Genomic DNA, 17,038 nt, shown 5'->3' with positions numbered 1-17,038 from the left:
TTTCAGTTCCACCCAGTAAATCTAATCATAATCTGCAACCATAATTGAGTCACACCTAAAACATTTTCCAATCAATTAGTTGTAATATTCCTGCTTCAGATCAACTCTCATGTTGAATGTAGTGTTTCGCAAGGTACCTGAAGGCAACACCAATTCTCCCTTCTTCCCATTTGAAGCCTTTTCAAAAATGTCCCACTCACAAAAGGCAGCAGCTGCGACACAGGTGGCAAACGATCTTACGGAAGAACCCCGTCGTGAATGGTCGTGAAGGAAAGAGCTGAGGACGATGACACAATCTATAAAAAGGTCACGACACAAATAAATGATGAACGGCTAGCTAACAGCCATCTTTGACGTGCACCTGTACTAACGAAACAGTCACACGACAGTTTATTTATTTTTTATTACCTGAAAGAACATATTTAAAGTTACAAAGGGATAAAAGAGTACGTTGATGGAATATATACATTTATTATTATTAATGATACACAAGCAGTAGCAGCACACCTGTGTGAGGCTTGTATCGATACGCAGGTGAACAAGGCATCCAGTGGTAAATACAAGTGTACAAAGCTAAGGTGCGACTGTACATGGAAAATATACATAAGAAGAATCAAGTCACTGTACAGCAGGGGGTGGGGCACCCAACTAAGGGAGTACAAAATGGGTAGCAGTTGATTTTTATCCGGGTTGACAATTGCTTTCGACACAAAATGGAGGGCGAAGAGGAGAGTGTCAGGTTTTGAAGGCTCTTTCAATTTCCTGGAAACACTGCTTGAAAGGGGCTTTGAAAGCTGGATGATTTGCAAGTCGCTTTCAACACTGCCCACAGTTTCATGTCGGTACACAAAGCTGTGAAAAAGTTCGTTCTGTGCCAGTAGCTTACAGAATTGCGTCGAGGTGGAGAAAAAGAAAGTCTGTAAAGTTTAAAGTCTGTAAAAAAAGCCTGTTTAATGGCACTGTGAAAGGGGCTTCAGATAACTTGAAAATATGCGGGTCGACTTCAACACAACCGTTCTGTGTTGGCACCTTACACGTACTTCAACGACACAGCTTTGTGTTGATACTGTGACACAGGGGACTCTGCCCTGCTTTGAAAGGGAGTGTGAAAGGGGCTTCTAAAACTTCTGTTGGAAGCCAGAAAAATTGTGTCAACATCAAAGCCCCCATCCTTTCCTGGTGGTACCTTATACACAGACCTGGGCCCCGTGGGTGGGGTCTGGGATTCAGATGGGGGACTGCCGGCTATGAAGAGCAGCATGAAAGGGGCTTCTGAAACCGACTTACGTCTGAAGCCATAAAATTCATCATCCAATTTTAACCCCACCATTTTGTGTCTGTCTCTTCACACACGATGACATGGGGTGGAAAAGCCGTGAAAAACCTGGTACACCCACTCCCAAATTCGGCATTGCTACCTCACACATATAAAAAGGGACAAGGAAAAAGCTCCTTCCCTGGCTTTGTTGGGCAGGGTGAAAGGGGCTTCACAGCCTACACACCCATGAAGTGGTGCTTGAAGAACAGAGAAGTTGACGTACCAGGAAATGGATGACACAACATGAGAAGCTAAAAATTTATGGGTCCACTTCAACGGCCCCTGTTCTGTATTGGTACCAATTTACGTAAGAAGCTGGAACATTCGCAGGTCCACTTTAACAACTTCCGCCCAGGGCAGGAAGTGGGGAAAATGGGCATGTCCATCCTTTCTATGGGGGCCATCTTAAACACAAGTAGTCATCAGGACACACAAGGCAGGCGCACGCACACGCGTGCGTACGCACGCACGCACACACACACACACACACACACACACACACACACGCACACACGCATGTACAACAGCACAACCTACTGTTGTGTTTAGAGGAGAGGCTGCTGGAAGTATGTCCCTTGTGCCTGGTGTTGTTGTTGTTGTGGGGCAAGCGCGGGAGGAGGAGCAGCAGGGTAGGACACAGGCGGCACGGCACTGCTATGATAGGCCGACATGTCGACGGGCATCTGTGGGTAGGCGGTGCCACCGGCTGCCTGGTTTATGTAGTGATGATGAGGATGGGAGCTGACGCCACTGCTGTCAACATAACAGACTATATCATTGACATGTTTTTGTTATATGTAATTGGGATGACGTGTTTTAAGCACCGGTCATCGTTCTTGGAAAACAACACTTTTTCGTTATATTTTATGCCTTTCATACTCAACTAAACCCCCAACAACTTAATTTTTGGAGCATTAGGACTTTCTGTCTCGAAACAAATGTGACGATTCTCATATGATACTTTTTCGCCATTAATATGCATTAAAATCGTATTATGATGATTTTTCTTTCCATTGTGTCCTGAATACTCCGTAGTTGGTTCTAAATATTTATCCCCTTCCTGATGGTGTAAAATCAGATGGTGATTCCCTTCTTACCTCATGTAGGTTGGTGGCGCAGCTTGGCTGTTGTTGGGCAGAGAATGCAACGTCCCCGACTGATCGCTGGTCAAACTGTAGGCCTGTGGCATCACCGCCGGCAGGTAGTGGCCGGCAGCGGTGGTAGTGGTGGCTTGGCCCAGGTAACCCTGAATACAACCATAACAAGTTAGCGTTGGAAAGAGAGGCAGCTTATAAAGTTGTATTTTTGTATATAAAAAGGACATAATCAAATGAAAAGTTGTATTTGATCAAGATAAAGTTGTAAATAATGAGAATTGGTATTCTTTCAGAGACAAAGTTGTAATTGAAGGAGAATAAAGTTGCAGTCATCATGTTACATTAATAAATTGGTATTTTTTGGGAGAAAAAAAGTCACCATCACACAAGCATAGTCATACTTCTTTTTAGAAAAAAGTAATTTTACTAAATTTAAATAGACAGCACGGTGGACAACTGCTTCACAGTTCTGAGGACTGTTCAAATCCAGCCTCACCTGTGGGGAGTACTCCGGTTTTCTCCCACATCCCAAAAACATGCATGATAGGTTAATTGAAACTCTAAATTGCCCGTGGGTGTGCATGTGAGTGCAAATGGTTGTTTGTTTATATGTGCCCTGCGATTGGCTGGTGACCAGCACGTCCGCGACCTGAGTGAGGATAAGCGGTATGGAAAATGAATGAAGGAATGAATCAAATTTGTATATTTTTAGAGATCAAAAGTTGATGTCACAAGAATAAAGTTCTATTTTTAGAGATAAAAAGATTTAATACTACAAAAATAAAGTCATATTTGTTGAGAAAGGTGTCGTTTTATATTTTGCATTTTTTAGAGCTAAATGGTTTTCTTAGGAGAAAAAAAAGTTACAATTGTACGATAATTAAGTAATGTTTCTTTGAGAAAAAAATAGGAGAATAAGTTGAAATTTGTTTTAGATAAAAAGTTGAAACATTACAAGAATAAAGTCAATCGACAATAAGCTGTATTTTTTTCAAGAAAAATTTATCTAATCGCTCTTAATGATTTTTTTTTTGAGAAATCAATCTCATATAATATTACAAGATTAAAGTTAAATAACTTAGATAAAAGAACTATTTTCTTTATTTTTTTTTACTCCATCTTTGTGGGATTACAACTTCATTCTCGTAATGTTAGGCCTTTTTATAAACACAGTTTTATTGTTGTAATATTTTACAGCTGCGACTTGATTCCTACTATTTTTACTCATTTGGATGTTACATTTAGAGAAACAGGAATGAGAGCACGTCTGCTACCCGTTGAAGGGGACATTCCTGAACCCCCAGGAAGGAACACCAACATCTATCATTGCAGAGAAAAGAGGCCGAGAAGGGAAAAAGACAGGTGGCAGGCGACTCTCCAGGGAGTGGAAGAAAAAGAAAAAAAAAGGCTGCCTTATTTGCCCCATGAATATTAAAAGACATCAGCATGTGACAGTGTAAACAACACATTGAAATATAGTCAAGATGCCATAAAATGAAGAATTCTGCTCTACATCATTTGCGTCTACAATTGACCTGTCAGTCAACCGTGACAATGTCTTTGCACAACTTCACTCGCCAGTGTTTTATTGACTCGTCACTCTTAATGAGGCAAGAGATGAGGCTCAGCAGGGCGTGCCGTGGATTTATTTGACTGGGGATTATTTCTATTACGCAAGATGCCAGTTATTGTTAATAAATTGCAAGGAACAATCCTATTACAGTATGACACGTCTATGTAGCACATTCTCGTGTCCATGGTTGCAGATGACCTTTTGGACTGTGGATTTATATTTTTAGGCTTTTTGTTTATTTCTATTGTGCAAGGTGGTGGTTGTCACTCATGACTGGCAAAGAACTATCACGGTACAGTAAATGTATGAGACATTTCAGGGCTTTGTGATTGTGTTAATCGATAAATCGATTTTTGTGGGATGCAGTTATTTATTTATTTTAAATCGGGGGGAGAAAAAATTCTTCCCTTTCGCAGCTACCCTAGCGGGCTTTTTGCCAACATTTTTAAAATTAAAACTAGGCAACCTACCTGGCATGTACCAGGAGTGTTATATACTGTATGCAGGATTTTGTTTACAATTTCACAGACGAAGGTGAATTTTGCTTGGAAGCAGCACCATTTATTCATGAAATGTTCAATGAGAGTTTTATTACATTTTATTGCCAGAGGGAATATTTTAGTTATTGATGTAAAACTGTCAAACATTTGTTTTGTTGTTTTATGAAAATGTATTAAGAGTTGTGTTTAAAGAGCCATTTTCCCCACACTTTCTCCAAGTTTTGAATAATGTTATTGTCATTTGTGTTTGCTTTTTATGAAAGGGGGAACAAAAAAATTAGCAAATTCAGAAATCATGTTTTTGGGTTCAAAAAATTATTTAAAAAATAATAATAAAGTGAGCGGCACGGTAGACGACTGGTTTGAGCGTCTACCTCACAGTTCTCAGGACTGGGATTCAATCCCCGTCGCCGCCTCTATGGAGTTTGCATGTTCTCCCCGTGCCTGTGTGGGTTTTCTCCGGGCACTCCGGTTTCCTCCCACATCCCAAAAAACATGCATGGTAGGTTAATTGACGACTCTAAATTGCCCGTAGGTGTGAATCTGAGTGCGAATTGTTTGTATGTGCCCTGCGATTGGCTGGCAACCAGTTCAGGGTGATAGCTGGGATAGGTTTCAGCACGCCCGCGACCCAAGTGAGGAGAAGCGGCTCAGAAAATGGATGGATGGATCATAAAGTGAATTTTATTGCAAGACCATATTGCACAGCCCTCGTCTCAAGTTACACATGCTCATGTGCCTGTGGACTTTCTTTCGACTGCCTTATTTCTAGTCAAAGCCTGTAATTTATAGGGGTCTTTCCACTTATAGGAGTGTGTTATTCTGACCTGCAATGCGACTGGCGGGGGCACAGGTCCAAACTGAGCCATCTTCGAGTAGGCCTGGTAAAGCGGCGCCTCGTTCATGAGCTTGTTGTACAGCTCTAGAGCTTCCAGAACCTTCACGTTTAGCTCTGACAACTCAGAGTGCTTCCTGTTTTAAGAAATGCAAAGAGACCGAAGACATGATATAAACGGCCGGTACCGGTCCAGTTCGCATCTGAAATCGCCGTAAGACGCAAATTCCACTTACCTGTCAATCTCCTGCAGCTTCTCGTCAATCATGGGGTTCATCTGCTCGCAAGCTCCTGTTCAATCACACACACAGTTGGAAGGAGTATATTAAAGGAGCTTGTGTGTGTTTACACTAGTGTGAGGCTTTATACCCTCCAGCTGGATCAGCTCAGAGGAGTCTGGAGTAGGATCTGCCGGATCAGCATTCTGCAGCAGCGCCAAAGTTCTGTCCATCTTCCCCTGCGACCACAAAGACGAAGTGGATTACTGCAAGTCGTTGATTAGTATTGTTCAAGGTGGGGGTTATCGTGAATAACTGGTTCATCGCATTAATCAGGAAATGTACATTGCGCATGAGCGTGATCAAGCATTCCGTCAACTTTTTTTCTGAATGGATTATTTCTAGTTTTTCTGTTTATTTTTATTGGGCAAGGTGATTGTTTTCAAGAATAATTACAATCTAATAATCAGGACATTGTACATTGCACGTGTGCAAGACTAAGCATTCCTTGGATTTTCTTCAAGCGTGTTGGGTGAAACCAAGGTGGTGGTTATAATGAATAACTTGTCTGGAATGATCACATTACAGTATGATAAGTACATTGCATGCATATGTGCCCGTGGATGACACAGTGTGGATTCTTAATTTTTGTGTATATTATTTCTGGTTATCTTTAATTCCATTTTGCAAAGTGTCTGTTATCATTAATAGGAATGTGTAAAAGGATCACATTACAGTATGACACATGCACTGCATGTGTGTGTTTGCCTATGCTGTAAAACTTTATTTGTTTTTATTTTTTATTTTTTTAAACTCTGTGGATTATTCCTAGTCCTCATGTTTATTTGTATTGTGCAAGGGTGGTTGTTATAATGAAGAACTTGCAAGGAACAATCACATTGCTCTCGGACACATTCATCGAACTTGTGCATGTGCCCCTGCGCAACCGAGCATGCCTGGCACTTCTTTTGTTGACTGTGTGGATTTTTCCTAGTTCTTCTGTTGATTTCTATGGTACATGGTCGTAGTTATCACAATCATTGCACATGTGCGTGACCAAGCGTGCCAAAGGCATTTTGTTGATCATGTGGATTAATTCTAGTCCTTCTGTTGATTTCTACTGTGCACAGTGGCCGGTATCGTGAAGTACTGGTGGGAGAATTGATCGTATAATTCAAGACACGTCCAGTACATTACACTTGTGCATGACTGAGTGTGCCATGGACATGTTGACTATGGACTATTTCTAGTTTTATAGGTTTTTTCTATTGTGCAAGATGGCGGTTGCAATGAAAACTAGTGACATTACAAGTCATTGTATGACACATACAACACTTGTATGATACATCTACTAAATGTATGACATATCTAGTAAAATATCTTTTGGGGAGGCGATTTTGTTTGCATGGTGTCAACATAACCCTTGCACTGACATCTATGAAAGTATAAATAGAAAATCATTTTAAAAAATGAAGAGGTGTAGGTACAGACCTCATCAATGAAGATGGGCTCAGGCTCAATTTTGGGTTCGACGATACACTCCTCTGCACTGACCACTTTCTCCACAGCAGACACTTGGGAAGAAAATGAAACAAGCTGACAGCAAAGCATCAAAAATCAACAACATCCAGCACTGCAAGGCCACCAACAGGGGGCGCTATTAACCTGTTTCCAGTTCACTGTTTAGGTTGGTGGTGACAAAATTGGATGGGAACAGACCCAGGCCCCGGTGGTTCTCCCCTTTCCACCAGTTTGGATCACTACCAGGACGAAATAAAACAGAAATAAAAATATCATTCATAAACTGAATTCTTAGAGATGACGTCATCATACCATTGTATGACAGGAATGTTAAAATGCTCAAATTTGAACTTGAAAGTCAACCAGATGCTCTTGGATTGTCAACAGTACCTGTCATCCAAGACCAGGATGAGCTCTCCGGCTTTGAAGGTGAGTTCGTTGTCCTCAGCCGCCTCAAAGTCATAAAGCGCTCGAACTTTACGAGCTTCCTGCGCCGGACCACCGCCTTCGCTGTTGGCGTAGTTGGGGGGATCGGCGGGAAGGACGGGGGGGCGCACCTCCGTCTGTTGCTTCTGCTCCTGCAAGGACAGCTCAATGGCTGCCATTGTGAGGAAAATGAGGAGGAAGGAGTCATTTTAAACACAAAATGGTAGGCGGAGTGCATCCAGAAAGTAGTCACAGCGCTTTAAAATGGCTATGCACCGACGCTCCCCATCCAACCTTATGGTGCTGCAAAGAGGAATGGGCTAAACTGACCAAAGGTAGATGTGCTAAGCTTGTGGGTTCACATTAAAAAAGACTTGAGGCTGTAATTGCTGCCAAAAGTTTATCGACTAAGTATTACCCAAAGCCTGTGAATACTCATATACATAAGATTTCTCAGCTTTTTATTTTTAATCAATTTGCACAAATATCCATCCATTTTCTTTACCGCTTATCCACACTAGGGTCACAGGCTGCTGGAGCCTATCCCAGCTATCTTCGGGCGGGAGGCAGGGTACACCCTGAACTGGTCGCCAGCCAATCGCAGAATTTGCACAAATATAAACAAAAAAATAAATAATGTCATTTTGTGCTTGTGTGTGTAGAATTTTGAGGACAAAAAATAATGTATTCAAAAGGAAGCGCTGTGAATACGTTCTAGATGCATCATACGTTTGAATCTACCTTTGGCCAGATCACCGTCGTCATCCACCGCTTTGCTCGCGGCAGGAGTGTTGCTGACCTTCACGCCGGACCCCTGTGGTGTACACCGAGGGAGAGGGTTAACGAAAAGATGAGTGAGGTTGGCATCAAAAGTGCGCCCCACCCTTCAAACCGTTTTATCTGCTGTGAAAATGTCAAACTCTCCTCTAGGGTTGCACATTATGGCCAAAATTATAATCCTGATTATTTTGATCCATATTATTATCATGATTACTCGTAGTTATTACTAATGTTAGGGAAAACATCTATATTTTTATTCCGCGACTTTTCAACAAATATGTAAACAGTTTTCAGAGCAAAATGAATCTTTAAGAATAAATGACAGATTTAAAAAAAAAAAAAGAATAATAAATGTACCCAAGAATTTCAACTTCACCAAGGGCTAACTGAATAAATATGTTATTGCAGAGTGCAATCATGAGGTACAACTCAATGGAAGCAAATACAGTTTATGCATAAAAGGCAACATTATGCTGCAAGCACCAACTTTTCATTTTAAAATACTCGTCAATCTAGTGAATTGTCAAGGATGGGAACGTCTCCATTGTTTTGGTTGACAATATGTCAGTCATGTTCGAAAACAGCAAACAACTTGACAGTTGTGATTTCCTTCTTTATTTACTACCGGCATGTTTCACTGCAGTCAGGCCAGCCGAAAAGTCAAAAAGACGAAGTCAAGCCAGTTCCCCAATGATTGTTCATACCATGCAATACAGTAAAAAGCCGCCAACATGCTGCGATGGCCAACTTAAAAATGAAAAAATTAAGCCTCACATATTAATACATTGAACAATGTATATTTTTTTTCTTTTTAGGTTTCTATTTCGAAATTGGCCGTGCAGCGCGTGTATAAATGCATAGTATGAACAATCGTTGTGGTGGCTGGCTCGACTAATGCTGCTTTCACACCCGACATAAACAGGACCACTCACGCGATGTGATTAGATATAATAAAGTCAATGCATTTCGCGTAGATAGGCACAAATCGCGTTGTGACAGCCAATCTGCGTGGACTCCAGAATACTGAGCAAAGGGCAAGCCTGGGGGCCGGGACGTGGCCATGCAAAGCGCTTCGGGTGGGAAAAGGGAGAAATTTAAGGAAGAGCGAAAACAAAAACAAAAACAAAAAAATCGAAAGGAACCAGCCGGGGTGACTTGTCATGCTGGTCATGGCGCGCATAGTGTCTCATCGCCGGCCCCAGGGAGTAATTTAAAAAAAGAGAGACATTTAAAAAAGGAACCAGGCAGGGTGACTTGTTGTGCTGGCTGTGGCTGCTCACAGCACACCGTCTTTGGATGCAAGTGTGCCGACGATCCACTGAAGAGGACTGAGGTGGGAGGAGCATTAAATGTGGCACAAATAATGCAAATGTGTGTTCAATGTATGAAATACTCCCATGATCAAACTCGTGCAAGACACACAAGGCGAAAGTTCATTTCGCGTCCGGTGTGAATGAAGCATTAGGCTTTTCTGTCATACATTGTATATAATGTCTCGTGTCTATCAGAAATTAAATCTTGGTTCACTTTCAATTTCTTGAAACACAATAGCAACAAACCTGAAATTCTTTTCACCTGAACCAAAACTACCCTCTCAAGTTGACAGATTGACCCTCAATACTGACAATCCCTCAGTCTCCGCTTCTATCCAGGTCAAGAGTCTGGGTGTCATTCTCGACAGCGCACTTTCGTTTAACTCTCACATAATAACATTACCCAATCATCATACTTTCACCTCCCCAACATCAACTTGCTCCGTCCCTCCCTCAACACTACCATCACTTCCCGCAAGGCGCGTTTCCATTACAAGTTAAATATCTAGATTGTCTATTGTTCTGTACCCCTATTCCCCTTGTCTGTTCTGTCCTGTTCTGCATTTTCAATAAACACTACAATTAAAAAATACAAAAATAAGAAGAGGGAGTATTTCAAACACCCCTGTTGCACTGCAAAACTGTTCTAGCACAAAAAGTATCCAGTTCCACCATTCTTCATGGCCATGCAGCTGAACAAGACAGGTTAAAATAATAATAATAAAAACAGGCACCCATCAAAAGTGGGAGGGATTGGAGCGGGATCAAGAAGAAGGTGACGCACTCATTTGTTGTCACACCTTCCATCTCTCGCTGTATTTCATCTTCTGCCAATATGGAGAAAAATGCATCTCAGTCGACCACGGCACAAAAGTTTCTTTAAGCCTGCGGCACACTGCGTGAAGTGGTTAAACCTGACTGGACCGGGCCATCGCATAGAGTTGCCGACGCAGCGCCGCACATTGAGCGATTGCACAACTGGACGTCCTGAACAGCGAGCCTGTATAAGCGTTTAATGCTGTGTATTCAGTATATTGTACTTTATCACATTTCTTAAACGATAAAAAGATAGAATAATAGTTAAGGAAGAAGCAGGTTGCTAAAGAGAGAGGGTGTTGGCGAGAACAAAAGTGGTACTTCTCTGGGTACAGCCATAGGCTTGCTCTTGATCTACAAAGACACAATGTAGATCCTTCTGACCTTCTCTGTACTTCTCCATCAACACCCTCAAGGCAAATAATGCATCTTTGGTACTCTTTCCGCGGCACGATGGACGACTGGTTAGAGCGTCAGCCTCACAGTTCTGAGGACCGGGGTTCGATCCCGAGCCTTTTCACGACTGTTCTTTGCTCATTAATCATTAGTTGGTCTTCCAACTCGGGCCACCTCGCCTTGTTTCCGCGGAAACTCAGCTTCGTCTTCTTGACTTGGCGAAGCTCGTTTTCCTGCTTCCTCCATTTGCGAACCATGGATTCGTTGATCTTGAATTCTCTGATGCAAGTGGAAAAGTGTTCTGTGGTCCAACGAGTCCACATTTCAAATTGTTTTTGGAAATTGTTGATGTCGTGTCCTCCGGGCCAAAGAGAAAAAGAACCATCCGGACTGTTATGGACGCTAAGTTCAAAAGCCAGCATCTGTGATGGTATGCAGCTGTGTTAGTGCCCATGGCATGGGGAACTTACACATCTGTGAAGGCACCATTAATGCTGAAAGGTTCATACAGGTTTTAGAGAAACATATGCTGCCATCCAAGCAACGTCTTTTTCATGGACGCCCCTGCTTATTTCAGCAAGACAATGCCAAATCACATTCTGTACGTGTTACAACAGCGTGGCTTCGTAGTAAAAGAGTGCGGGCCCTAGAGTGGCCTGCCTGCAGTCCAGACCTGTCTCCCATTGAAGATGTGTGGCGCATTATGAAGCGTAATATACGACAACGGAGACCCTGGACTATTGAACAGCTGAAGCTGTACATCAAGCAAGAATGGGAAAGAATTCCACCTATAAAGCTTCAACAATTCGTGTCCTCAGTTCCCAAACCTTAATTGAATGTTGTTAAAAGAACAGGTGATGTAACACAGTGGTAAACATGACCCTGTCCCAGCTTTTTTGGAACGTGTTGCAGCCATAAAATTCTAAGTTAATGATTATTTGCTAAAAACAAAGTTGATCAGTTTGAACATTAAATATCTTGTCTTTGTCGTGTATTCAATTAAATATAGGTTGAACATGATTTGCAAATCATTGTATTATTTTTTTTATTTATGTTTAACACAACGTCCCAATTTCATTGGAATTGGGGTCGTACAACTTGAATAGAGTCCACCTGTTGTAAGTTCAGTTGATTGAACATCATTAGGAATGACACACACTTGTCTATATAAGGTCTCATAGTTGGCAGTAAATGGGCTGCAGTTATATAGCGCTTTATCTACACCATCACAGTGCCCAAAGCGCTTCACGAAGCCTCACATTCACCCACTCACATTAATACACCAATGGGCGGCTGCTGCCATGCAACGCACTGCCAGGCCCACGAGGAGCAAATTAGGGTTCAGTGTCTTGCCCATGCTTCAACATGCAGACAGTCGGAACCGGCATTTGAACTAGGGACCCTTCGGTCACTGGATGACCCGCTCTACCTACTGAGCCACAGCCGCCCAATTAAGTCTAAGGAATTGTCTGCAGACCTCCGAGACCGGATTGTGTCAAGACACAAATCTGGGGAAGGATACAAAATAATTTCAGCAGCATTGAAGGTCCCGAAAAGCACTGTGGTCTCAAATTATACAGAAATGGAATAAGTTTGGAACCACCAGGACCCTTCCTAGATCTGGCCGTCCGACCAAGTTGAGTAACCGAGGAAGAAGAAATTGAGCTTGAAATTTTATTCCTATAATTTCAAAATTGGCACTAATTTGTTTGCGTATGCATTAGCCTGAGGGAGACGGAACACTTTGGATGGAATTTTGTTGATGATCCCCACGAGGTTCACTGTACTGCACTGAAAACAAAAAATGCCAGGAGCAATGTTCACTTAAATCCTTAACGTGACACAGTTACATAACACAAAAGGGCACTGGGTGGGAATGAGAGCCTACCTGCTGGCGTTACACATATTGCAGGGGGCCGCAAACTACACGAGACTTACCTGCGAGGTCACCGATGGGAAGCTGACGCCTTCTTCTTTCAGCGATTTGATGGTGGCACCGATCAGGCTGAGCTGAGGCTCCTTCTGGAAGTCGTCAGCCCACTCCACCATCTGCGTCTTCAGCTTCTCGCACACCTTTGGGTGCGACTGCCGACACAGACACCCATATGCCTTCAACACCCAAACAATTTTTTGGTGCAGGGTATATTTTAGACTGCGGACGGCCACTTTGTCTCCTTCAATAAATATGATAGCCAGGAGTCGGTGACACAGGCTCAATATCATATTCAAATTATAAAACTATAAACATTATGTAACCCTAATATGAACTCCGATATTTTCGATACATGCACCTACCCTGCTCAGTACGCTGCGCACTTCACCCGCAAACTCCCGGGAGCAGATCTCCAAGTGGAAGATTTTGCCGCAGTTGGACACACAGGCGCCAAGCAACTGAAAGACGAGAAGTTGTGGAGAAAATGCTGACATATCTTATACCTATCTTTAATGGTTACAGAGTGGTGGTGGTACTGTTCTCTTCGGAAGTACAGGCGACAAACAATGTTTAATTTTAAACAACGTTTGGTTGTGGGAGCCCTCCTTGACCTGTCACCTTATCGTGGTGCAGGGGTTTGTGTGTCCCAATGATCCTAGGAGCTAAGTTGTCTGGCGCTTTATGCCCCTGGCTGGGTCACCCATTGCAAACAGGTCCTAGGTGAGCGACCAGACAAAGCACAGCTCCAAAAAAAACCTATGATGACAAAATATTTACTAAGAGGTTTGCCCTTGCCCGGACGCGGGTCACCGGGGCCCCCCTCTGGAGCCAGGCCTGGAGGTGGGGACGGGTTCTCCTCCTGGAGAACTGGACCTGTAAATAGTGTGTGTGTGTCTGTGTGTTAATTATAAGTCTATAGGATAAGAGTGTGAGTGAGGGGGATACCCAAGTAATTCGCATATGCATAAGTTATTTGTGGCGGCACGGTGGCGACTGGTTAGAGCTTCAGCCTCACAGTTCTGAGGACCCGGGTTCAATCCCCGTCCCCGACTGTGTGGAGTTTGCATGTTCTCCCCGTGCCTGCGTGGGTTTTCTCCGGACACTCCGGTTTCCTCCCACATCCCAAAAACATGCATAAATTGGAGACTCTAAATTGCCCGTAGGTGTGCATGTGAGTGCGAATGGTTGTCTGTTTGTATGTGCCCTGCGATTGTCTGGCAACCAGTTCAGGGTGTACCCCGCCTCCTGCCCAATGACAGCTGGGATAGGCTCCAGCACGCCCGCGACCCTAGTGAGGATAAGCGGCTCAGAAAATGGATGGATGGATGGATATTTTTAATTAAATTACTTCATCCACACCGAAACTTTAGAGCATGATTCGACAGAACGGCGGCATGTTTACCACTAGCTTGCTAGGCTACATAACGTTTTTGTTGCCTGCTTGCGAGTCATATCGTATTCAAAGTACGGGAACATACCTCAAGCAAGCCTTAAATGAGCATCCTCTCCTGTCCTGAGCACTGGTGACCATCAACACACATTTTTCCCCATTTTGTCCTTCTAATACAGTTGGCGCGCTCCACTCTTGTTGTCGTCGCCACGGTAACGAGTGTATCCGGTCGCATTTGAGTTGAGAAGATAAAGCCCAATGATCGTAAAAAACGGGATGCGGTGGTATTGGACAGTGCAATCGTGAAAGAGCAAATTTGTCTTGTAGTCTGATCCGGGCATTCCGTGTTATCTGTCTCAGACATGTTGTCTGTTCCACACCGCCGACATTTTTTTTTTTTTTTCAAATAACTTTATTGGCCTTCAGATATTTCCAATACTACGTCAAAAGACACGTGACAAGGCTAAACATAAACTAGCTTTTGGATTCAAATATACGGTGCACAGTGGCAACGCGGAGTAAATGTCTTTTGCAGAGTTGATCAATGACATCATTGATCAGATCGGCGAATTATGAAATTAAAGCCGATCAGCATAAAATGCTAAATATCGTCCGATACCGATCATCCCGATAAAATCGGTGTAAAGTCTAGTAATAATTGGCATAATAATTTCTTTCAGCTCTCCACCTTGGGTTTCTCATTTTCTGTTTCGGTCAAGAACTTTCATTTAGCAGGGTTTCAGGAGATCAAGTTTTTCATTTTGGTGCATCACTCATCTTGAGATCAATATATTTTGAAATACCTGCAGGGAAAAGTAATTTATTTCTTTGTGATGTTTATAATTGCTAAGGATACCCTCTGCTTCATAATGTAAATCAATTTGGGCTGGTCCAGTTTTATACATTTATACATTTTCATACAATAAACAGTCATATCAAATACTGACATTCGGGGGGAAATTGTGATACCAAATTTAGGCCATATCGCCCAGCACTAGATGTAATGTTGTGATATGCCAGTTCTGCTTTATAGTAGACACATTCCATTATCATTAACCTTTGGGTTTGGCAACATACTAACACGTTATATCATATTGCGTCTTTCATGGTCACAAGGTGGTAGTGATGTTCTCTTCGAAAGTACATAAGGCCACTCACATTCTAGTTTACCCATAATAACTGTTTGGTTGTGGGCAAAATATTTATGGTGCTGTTCTCTTTGAGTAATTGTTTTATACAGATGATGAACCTAATGGTTGGTTGTGGTCAAAATGCTAACATGCTATTGTATCTTTGATGGTCACAGGGTGGCAGGACTTGTTCTCTTTGCAAGTGAAGGTGACAAGTAAATCTAAGGTTTAGTTGTGGGCAAAATCACATGATGTCATAATGTGTCTTTGATGGTCACAGAGGGCAGTACAGTGCAGGTAACAAACTCACATTCAGGGCCTGCATGGCCACATGAGGCACTTTGTGGTTGACTCTCTTCATGATGGACCTTAGGCTGTCCTTAGCTCTGGATTAAAGAAATTAGCAAAGAAATCACAGAACTCCCAAAACACATACAAACGCCAGTGTTCGTTCTCCGTACCCATTGGGTGTAGTTCCAATCCTATCACAAATGTCCATAATGAGCCCCCAGTCGTCTGTCGTGTTGGTTTCATTTGTCGCCTTCTCTACAAATAAACATCATAAATGTCAATACACAGTGTGGGCCTAAAAATAGTGACACAATTAACTTTAAAGTGCGTGTCACAGTGTTCTGAAAAGGCTTGAGGAATGTTGCAATGTTGAAAGAGGTCATTTCAGACATTTATGAAATTAAACTGTTTAATAAATGCAATTGTAATAAGTTAGTGTAAATGTAATAAAACACTGAATTGTAGTTACGTTTGACCCACCCTATATGCCAATTGTGTTTTTACCAATATGTTACTAGCACATAACAATTCCATATTACAAAAAGCTAAAAGCTTTGAATGTCCATCCATTTTAGGTGACCTAGATTCCCATCAGGTGATCATGACACACCGAGCAGGTCACAGAGAGAGAGGGTGTTCGTATTGATTTTTTTTTTGTCCTTTTCGCCTGTAAAACAATTACTTAAGAAGAATTTCATCGATTAGTCTCCCTTTTCAAACACAGATGTTACACTTCGAAGCAATATTGTTAGCTGTCAGTGGTCAAGAAACACACTGGCTAGGCAACAGCGACGTAACTCTAGCTAAACTAATGTTAGCAACAAGTGTACTTCCTCAGACCAAAACAGAGGCAGTGATTCACTTACCCACATCTTGGTCAAATGGGTTTTGGGCAAACAAAGGCATAATGAAGAGTTTAAAAAAGTATCCAAGTTGGGAAAGTGTGGTTGTCGGGCTAGGAAAAAGAAGCAGAATAAATATCGTTTCCTTGTGCACTTAAAGTCGTACTGGTTGGGTTGCACTTCCGGGAACTTGGTCGTCCCCGGCAATGCCTGACCGTTTCTTTTCTTTTCTTTTTCTTTCTTTTTCTTTTTATTTTTATTTTGGTTTTTATTTTCTTCTTCTTGTAAACAAATTACAAAATTCCCTCTGTGTAAAATTTCTTTCGAAGGACATTTTTGTGTAGAGCCATGCCCATTGGTGTGTTTTATGCATGTACTAGTTTTATATACTTTAACTATGTGTTTACGTCAGTTTGCTTCCCATCCGTTGTCACAACAAGCTGAAAGGTGTTTAAGCACGTCATTAAAATAAAACAAAAATCAACCTAAACATATTGCAACATAAATGCCAGCCTACGAAATGTTATAGGGCTAATACATGAGTTGTATTTTATTTATTTATTTATTTATTTATTTATTTATTTATTTATTTATTTATTTGTTTGTTTGTTTGTTTGATTGATTGATTGTTTGTTGCAATTGATCCTGTTTAATTAAAC

The 17,038-nt window shown here is 42.0% G+C and overlaps 1 protein-coding gene across 4 annotated transcripts; it reads right to left on the bottom strand.

Annotated features, from left to right (window-relative positions):
- Nucleotides 1–189: 189 nt before the first annotated feature.
- On the bottom strand, nt 190–16,569 carry stam2 (signal transducing adaptor molecule (SH3 domain and ITAM motif) 2). Of its 4 annotated transcripts, none has more exons than XM_061692969.1 (15): nt 16,404–16,569; nt 15,708–15,792; nt 15,557–15,632; nt 13,089–13,184; nt 12,732–12,878; nt 8,230–8,302; nt 7,453–7,660; nt 7,207–7,301; nt 7,033–7,115; nt 5,693–5,780; nt 5,560–5,614; nt 5,316–5,460; nt 2,416–2,564; nt 1,856–2,068; nt 190–296 (listed from the first exon to the last, which is right to left on the bottom strand). In XM_061692969.1, exons 1-14 carry the CDS (start codon nt 16,441–16,443, stop codon nt 1,864–1,866), a joined length of 1,545 nt encoding a protein of 514 aa, XP_061548953.1. In that variant the 5' UTR covers nt 16,444–16,569; the 3' UTR covers nt 190–296; nt 1,856–1,863. The 4 variants fall into 4 exon arrangements, with proteins under 4 accessions (XP_061548953.1, XP_061548950.1, XP_061548952.1 ...); XM_061692966.1 differs by having other exon boundaries at nt 192–296; nt 1,856–2,071; XM_061692968.1 differs by having other exon boundaries at nt 255–277; nt 1,856–2,071.
- Nucleotides 16,570–17,038: the final 469 nt, after the last annotated feature.

Source organism: Phycodurus eques, chromosome 12, assembly GCF_024500275.1.
Source record: "Phycodurus eques isolate BA_2022a chromosome 12, UOR_Pequ_1.1, whole genome shotgun sequence".
In the NCBI taxonomy this organism is placed as follows: Eukaryota; Metazoa; Chordata; class Actinopteri; order Syngnathiformes; family Syngnathidae; genus Phycodurus; species Phycodurus eques.
This window is presented reverse-complemented; position numbering and strand designations above follow the sequence as displayed.